General features: G+C 39.6%; 1 protein-coding gene across 1 annotated transcript in view; it reads right to left on the bottom strand.

Moving 5' to 3' along the window:
- The window catches only part of LOC115224567 (ankyrin repeat and protein kinase domain-containing protein 1-like), a 30,873-nt gene that overhangs the window by 21,268 nt on the left and 908 nt on the right, over positions 1-8,697 (bottom strand). The window contains exons 2-5 of the mRNA XM_029795492.2: positions 5,955-6,109; positions 3,063-3,264; positions 1,442-1,609; positions 302-483 (exon numbers count right to left, since the gene is read on the bottom strand). Coding sequence (XP_029651352.1) covers positions 302-483; positions 1,442-1,609; positions 3,063-3,264; positions 5,955-6,109 — 707 coding nt within the window. The remainder of the gene's footprint in view (positions 1-301; positions 484-1,441; positions 1,610-3,062; positions 3,265-5,954; positions 6,110-8,697) is intronic.

Genomic DNA, 8,697 nt, shown 5'->3' with positions numbered 1-8,697 from the left:
ACTACATATAATTCAATTGTTATTATTATTTTTATTGTTAAAGTGAAAGTATCTGACATAAAATAGAGAAATGTTTTTGTTTCACTTTTAACACGTAATACTGAAATAGTGGAGAAGATATGATATTGCTGTGGGCTCGGACCTAAGTAAGGCATGTGTAAAATTTGAATGAAATTGGTTGTGTAGTTCTCAAGTTTTAGGGAAACACACAGACAGACAGACAGACACACATTCTCAGTTTTATATATATAGAGATAATAATAATAATAATAATGATTATTATAATAATGACAATATTTACCAGGTGGGCCAGTGTTTGGCCATTTTTATTTCTGCAGTTTGCCTGGATCCCATGTTTGAGCAAGTAACGTAAACATTTCAGTTTGTCATAGCGAGCAGCACACTGGGCAGGGTTCAATCCTGAGCCATCCAGTACCAAGGGCTCAAATCCTTGCTCTATGATGTATTTCAAACAGTTTACACCTGCAATGATAACATGAAGAAACAGAGAAATCAGCAGCAAAACTGAACATTTCTGGTGAGGTTCCTTGAACGTAGTGGTTTTCAACCAGGGACCAGATGGCCCTTGGGGGTCAAGTTAAGATGTTGTGGCTGAAATTCATGGGCAATATTATATATACATATATATATATATATATTATATATATATATTATATATATATATATATATATATATATACATACATATAGCTGAAACTACAGAAAAGAATATATATATATAATATACATTATATACATACATATATTATGGGCACAGGAGTGGCTGTGTGGTAAGTAGCTTGTTTACCAACCACATGGTTTCGGTTCAGTCCCACTGTGTGGCACTTCGGGCAAGTGTCTTCTACTATAGCCTCGGTCCGACTAAAGCCTTGTGAGTGGATTTGGTAGACAGAAACTGAAAGAAGCCCGTTGTATATATGTATGTATGTGCATGTGTATATGTTTGTGTGTCTGTGTTTGTCCCCCCCAGCATCGCTTGACAACTGATGCTGGTGTGTTTACGTCCCCGTAACTTAGTGGTTCAGGAAAAGAGACCGATAGAATATGTACTAGGCTCACAAAGAATAAGTCCTGGGGTTGATTTGCTCGACTAAAGGTGGTGCTCCAGCATGGCCACAGTCAAATAAATGAAACAAGTAAAAGAGTAAAAGAATATATATATATATATATTATATACACACATTGGGCTTCTTTCAGTTTCTGCCAGCCAAACCCAGTTACAGGGCTTTGGTTGGCTCATGGCTATAGTAGAAGGTGCTATGCAGTGGGATTGAACCCAAGACCATGTGGTTGGAAAGCAAAGAAAGAAAACAGAAAATTAAGGCCACTGAGCTCACCACAGGTCTCAGGTGGATCTTCCAGGCTTAACAAGCTGAAGAAAACAAAATAAAAGAAGAGAATGCTCTCTCTGCTTACTCACTTCCATATTGTGCAGCATAGTGCAAAGGGGTCTTCCTAAGATTGCATGTGGCACTCAAGCTTGCATTGCCATCACTTAATAACAGCTGAACAATGTTCAAGTGGTTTCTCATAGCAGCAAGGTGAATTGGAAGTCGGCCATAATTGTCACCCAGTAGCAAGTTGGCACCTGATAAAACAAGATGTTTTATTATTATTATTATTATTATTATTATTATTATTATTATTATATTATTATTATTATTATTATTATTGTTGTTGTTGTTGTTATTGTTATTATTATTATTAGAGTAGCAAGTAGGCAGAGTCATTTCTGCGCTGGGCAAAATGCTTAGCGGCATTTTGTCTGGCTTTACGTTCTGAGTTCAAATGCTGTAGGGTCATTTTAGCCTTTCATCCTTTCTGGGTCGTTAAAATAAGCACCAGTTGAATGTAATTGACTAGCCCACCTCTGCCCAAAATAGAATAAGTACTAGGCTTACAAAGAATAAGTCCTGGGGTCGATTTGTTTGACTGCAACAAGTAAATGAAATGAAATGTAACTCAATCCCACATGGCATTTTGTGTAGGGACATGAGGTCCCCCTTGATCCTGTCTCACGAGGGACGTTTCAACTTCATTGGTATGGGTGCCAAGACAGAATACATCCACTACACAACATAAGGTGATTGGCATCAGTGTCCAACTGGTACTTAATTTATCAACCCTGAAAGGATGAAAAGCAAAGCTGACCTCAACAGAATTTGAACTTGGAACATAAAGCTTAGAAAGAATGCAGCTAAATGTCTTGTCCAGCGTGCTAATTATTCTGTCAGCCTGCTGCCTTAAAATTAACGACATTAATATTAGTTTCTAATTTAGGCACAAGGCCATCAGTTTTGAGGGAAGCGGGTTACTGGGTACCATTGACTCCTATACTTGACTAGTACTTTATTTTACTGATCCCTGAAGTATGAAAGTATAAAGTTGAATTTGGCGGGACTTAAACTCAGAATGTAAAGAGTTGGAACAAATACCTATTTCTTTATTACCCACAAGGGGCTAAACATAGAGGAGACAAACATGGACAGACATAGGTATTAAGTCGATTATATCGACCCCAGTGCTTAACTGGTACTTAATTTATCGACTCCGAAAGGATGAAAGGCAAAGTCGACCCCGGCGGAATTTGAACTCACAACGTAACGGCAGCCGAAATACCGCTAAGCATTTCGCCCGACGTGCTAACGATTCTGCTCGCTCGCTTTTTAGCTAATGCTGCAACAATTCTGCCATCTTACCATCTGCTACTGTGCAGGCACATGGCCTAGTGGTTAGAGCAGCGGACTTGCGGTCAAGGGATTGTGGGTTCGAATCTCAGACTGGGCGATGTGTGCTTATGAGCAAAACACCAAAGCTCCACGCGGCTCCGGCAGAAGGTAATGGCAACTTCTGTGACTCTTTCGCCACAACTTTTTCTCGATGTTTCCTCCTGCATCTTGACAACCAATGTCCCGTCCAGGTGGGGAACCTGTACGCCAAGGAAACCAGGAAACTGGCCCTATGAGCCAGGCATGGCTCGAGAAGGAACAAACAACAACAATCCCTCTTCTACTGAATAACAGAAAATAACAAATATTTACCCTTCGAGGCTAAGCATTTCAAACACTCTTCCTCACCATGGAGAGCAGCCATGTGGACAGCTGTGAAGCCATCATGATCCTGGGCGTCTATATTAGGGGACAGCTCCAGCAGAAGTATCAAACAAGGCACGTGTCCCCCAATGCAGGTTTCATGTAATGCAGTTCGGCCGCACAAGGACTTTGAGTAAGGATCATTACCTTCCTAAGGACAAAGGAAAAAGAATGGTAAAAAGAGATCATGAGAGAGAGAGAGAAAGAGGGGGGGGGAGAAAGAGAGAGATGTACACAAAATGGTAAAGTTGGACATAGAAATTCTACAGAAACATGATTTCTTTAACCTGTTTGATAAAAATCTGCCTGTGAGGGCATGTGGATAAGTGGTTAGGGTAGTCAGCTCATGACTGTAAGGTCATGAGTTCAATTCCCTGTGACACATTGCGTCCTTGAGCAAGACACTTTATTTCACGTTGCTCCAGTTCGCTCAGCTGGTAAAAAACAAGTAACACTTGTTATTCAAAAGGCCGGCCCTGTCATATTCTATGTCATGCTGAATCTCCCAGAGAACTATGTCAAGGGTATTTGTGTGTTAATTTCATGAGCAGGCTGTTTTGATTGTCTTTCGCACCATGTTTGGCCAGTGGTAGATCAGACGAGCAAGAATTCTTAGATTTGGTTTTGAATCTCAGCTCGGAAAAAGGAAGTGTTAGTTTTTACACACATCTATATCATCATCATCATCATCATCATCATTTAACGTCCGCTTTCCATGCTAGCATGGGTTGGACGGTTCAACTGGGGTCTGGGGAGCCCGAAGGCTGCACCAGGCCAGTCAGATCTGGCAGTGTTTCTACAGCTGGATGCCCTTCCTAACACCAATGCCCTTCCTAACGCCATTTATATATTGATAAAAATGGTAAGACAACAAAAGAAAGAAAGAGACCTCAATATTATGTAAATAGAGGAATTTATCTGTAAATGTAATATGTGACAATTATTCGGCAGCCATGATAAAACTCCGAGTTTCGGATGCCCAGGTGAAAATCCATGCCGCCATCTCTTCAGTTATCTGGCCATCGGAAAAAATGCTATGAAAAGTTTTTTCTGATGGTGGCGTGGATTTCCACTCTGACATCTGAAACTTGGAGTTTTATCTTGGCTACCGAATAATTGTCACATATTACATTTACAGATGTGTATATATACAGTTGCGGCCAAAATGTTCAGAACGGCATTGTTTTCGTCAGAAAAGTAGGTATAAGTTTTTATTAAAGTTGTTTTATTTTCTATAATTTTCACAGACAATAAATACGATATTATTTGTTATTGTCTGAGATTTTTGTGTAATTTGAGAGGATAATAAAAAAGTTATGGATGATTTAGTGATTTACTGCAAAACCCATGGCGGCCAAAATGATCAGAACAGTTGCTTTTACTCCATGTTTTAGTATATTTAACCATCGAACTCTAATGTTTTGAATTTGTTTACGTGACAGTTCATTTACTAAATATTAGTAAGAATATCTGCAGTGTACTTTGTTAATATAATGCTACTTACTCCGTTACCAATTCGTCAGCAGATCATTAAGCTTCGAAAGAAGGATAATTTAAGTATTAGGTCTATTGGAAAGATTGTTAACAAGTCAAAAAGTGTTGTTCACGGTATTCTTAAGGTCTACGATGATTGTGGTTCGTGTGAAGCAAGAAAGTCTACAGGTAGGCCAAGAAAAACGACCAACAGAGAAGATTGTGCTATGGTAAAGTTGGTTAAAAAGGACAGATTTAAAACTGCTGCTGCTGTTTTTCGGAAAATGAGCATTGTACTGAAGAAAACTTTATCTCGAAAAACTGTCTCATCCTTTAGTTGAACATGACCTACAAGCAAGAGCACCTGCAGTGAAGCCACTGATCAGCTCCAAGAATTAAAAGTGTCGTCTTACCTTTGCAACCAAACATGTGTTGTTGTCTCAAGAAAAATGGCAAACGGTGCATTTCAGTGATGAATCTAAGTCTATGTTATTTGGCTCAGATGGGAAAAGGTACATTCGTCGAAAAGTAGGTGAAAAATTGTCACCGAAATGCCTTAAGACTAGTGTAAAATTCGTTGTAGGAAGTGTCATGGTTTGGGGGATGATATCTGGATGTTTGGGCCCTTTGCTACGATTACATGGAAAGGTAAATTCAGGAGTTTTAAACAACTTGTAAAAGATCATGTCTTGCCTGTGCCGAGAAATTCAACTAAGTGACCACCCATATTCCTGCAGGACAATGCCCCATGTCACAAGGCTAAGGTGGTCATGAACTTCCTCAAGGCTGAAAAGGTTATTGTTATGGATTGGCCTGCTCAAAGCCCAGACCTCAATCCTATTGAAAATGTGTGGAATATTCTAGGAGAACGTTTGAAAGCCAGAAATCCTAAAACAACCGAGCAATTATGGAATGCCCTTCAGGAAGAATGGAATAAGATCACGCAGCAAGAAATTGAAAATTTAATTTCCCCATGCAGTCAAAAATGTCAAACTTTGATTGAAGCTAAAGGGCTTCACACTAAATATGAAATAATTCCAGCATTCTCTGTCACTTTTTGATTATTTTGTTACTTTTTCAACCGTTCTGATCATTTTGGCCACCATGGGTTTTGCAGTAAATCACTATATCATCCATAACTTTTGTATCATCCACTCAAATTATACCAAAATCTTAGACAATACCAATTAATTTATTGTATTTATTGTCTGTGAAAATTATAGAATATAAAACAACTTTAATAAAAACTTATACCTACTTTTCTGACGAAAACAATGCCGTTCTGAACATTTTGGCCGCAACTGTATATATACCACCTCCATTACCAAAACCACCAAAAAGGAAAATGAGAATGAGAAAGGAATTGACCTGAAGTAGTTTCTCAAGAACATCTAGCTGTCCATAACCGCAAGCTTGAAGAAAAGGACTTTTATCCAAGCTGTCCCTACATTTGTGGAACTCAGTATAGAAGGATGAATCATTTGTAAACTGCTGAGACGGCTTTGAATAAAAGAACTGCTTCTCTGGTGTTTGGAAATGGAAAAAAACAAAAGAAAAACATGTACAGAAATAAAGTTACACATATTAATTAAGTGACACACATTGAATATTCTATCACATTGAGAATAACGATCAATAATTAACCCTTTCGTTACCAATCCGGCTGAAACCGGCTCTGGCTCTGAGTACAAAAGTCTTGTTTTCATAAGTTTTTAATTAAAATCTTCCACCAGACCTTAGTCACAATTTATGTTCCTAACACTAGCTGAATGATAACTGAGTTATTTTACTAAATTCTTTGTTATATTTAAAGTAATCGAAAGAAACACAGAGTATCTCAAAATAAATACAGTAATGAAAGGGCTAAGATGAATAAGATCAATGATCTTTAAATAGAATTGGAATCGACCCTTTTGATACCAAACTACCTGTGACTTCTCAATCTGTAGTATATTCTCTGCTTAAAAGTGGTCTAAATTGAAAGCTATCAAAATTTCATGTTAATGTTCCAAACAAAGGTGGCCATCTGGCAGAATCGGTAACATGCCATGAAAAATGCTTAGCAGCATTTTGTCTGTCAGAAGGTATGTAGCTCAGTGTATAAGATATTTAGCTGACAATCGTATGGCTGTGAATTTGATTAGCAGTTGGGTGTTGTATCCTTGAGCAAGACACTTTATTTCACATTGCTCCAGTCCACTCAGCTAGCAAAAATGAGTTGCACCTGTATTTTCAAAAGGGCCAGTTTTATCACATTCTGAGAACTATGTTTAAAGGTATGCTTGTCTGTGGGAGCTGGCTCCCCTTCCCTCAAAGGCGGCGAGCTGGCAGAAACGTTAGCACGCCGGGCGAAATGCGTAGCCTTATTTTGTCTGCCGTTACGTTCTGAGTTCAAATTCCACCGAGGTCGACTTTGCCTTTCATCCTTTCGGGGTCGATTAAATAAGTACCAGTTACGCACTGGGGTCGATATAATCGACTTAATCCGTTTGTCTGTCCTTGATTGTCCTTGTGGGTAGTAAAGAAATAGGTATGCTTGTCTGTGGGGTGCTCAGCCACTTGCACATTAATTTCACAGGCAGTCTGTTCCATTGATCAGGGAACTCTCATCATTGTACCCAACAGAGTGCCAGGGAACATTCTGAGTTCAACTTCCACTGATGTTAGCTTTGCTTTTCATCCTTTCAACTCTGTACTCTCTTTTACTCTTTTACTTGTTACAGTCATTTGACTGTGGCCATGCTGGAGTACCGCCTTTAGTCGAGCAAATCAACCCCAGGACTTATTCTTTGTAAGCCTAGTACTTATTCTATCAGCCTCTTTTGCTGAACTACTAAGTTACAGGGACGTAAATACACCAACATCGGTTGTTAAGCAATGTTGGGGGGACAAACACAGACACATAAGCATATACACACACACATACATACATATATATATATATATATATATATATATATATAAATAATAGTGATTGTTGAGGAGACAAACACAAAAACACACACACACACATATATATATATATATACAATGGGCTTCTTTCAGTTTCTGCCAACTAAATCCACTCACAAGGCCTTGGTCGGCCTGAGGCTATAGTAGAAGACACTTGCCCAAGGTGCCATGACGTGGGATTGAACCTGGAACCATGTGGTTGGTAAGCACACAATTGAAAAAATTAAAAAGAAAAAAAACCAAAAACAATTCACCACTTTGGGTTGAAAAGCTAGGGCCGCTGGGAAACCTCTCTAATGGCTATTGAGGCACGCCAGCACGCTTGCAGCGTTGCCGCGGGTGATGGCGAGGCTGATGCGCTGGAACAACCAAGCGTCTTTACGAGCCTCACCAGTTACCTCTGCTTGCTTTCAACTTTTGGCAGATGGACAGCAATTTCGGGGGAGAAATAGATCGATTATATTAACCCTATTGCTCAACTGGTACTTAGTCTATCGACCCCGAAAGGGAAGAAAGGTAAAGTAGACCTTGGCGGAATTTGAACTCGGAACGTAAAGACGGGCGAAATGACGCAAAGCATTTTTGTCTAGCCTGCTAACGATTTCGCCAGCTCGCCTTAACGCTGTTTATGATATTAAAGAAACTAATTATTCTCGACAAAAAAAACAAAAAAAAACAACGAAAACTCGTTAAAATGATTCGGAGTTATAAAACACGGATAAGTTCGGTTTGCAGCAACAACATGGTTTCAAGTTCAATCCCACTGCGAGGCTTGTTGGGTGTCTTCCACTCTAGCCCAGGGTCGACCAATGTCTTATGAGTGGATTTAGTAGAGAGAAACTACATGGGAGCTTGCTCTCTCTCTCTCTCTCTCTCTCTCTCTCTCTCTATATATATATATATATATATATATATAACGTGATCACGTGACCGACCAGACCATCAGATGTTGTTACACATCGCTGGTCGCAATGCGTTCGCATTGTTTTAGCCCTCGAATAACGCCACCCCGCTGGCTAAGCGAGCAGGCCAACAGAAGAAAGAGTGGTGAAAGAGTACAGCAGGGATCACCACCCCCCTGCCGGAGCCTCGTGGAGCTTTTAGGTGTTCTCGCTCAATAAACACACATAACGCCCGGTCTGGGAATCGAAACCGCGAT

This window comes from Octopus sinensis, linkage group LG25, assembly GCF_006345805.1.
Source record: "Octopus sinensis linkage group LG25, ASM634580v1, whole genome shotgun sequence".
In the NCBI taxonomy this organism is placed as follows: domain Eukaryota; kingdom Metazoa; phylum Mollusca; class Cephalopoda; order Octopoda; family Octopodidae; genus Octopus; species Octopus sinensis.
Note: the sequence above shows the minus strand (reverse complement) of the source record. Positions and strands in the feature narration are given on the sequence as shown.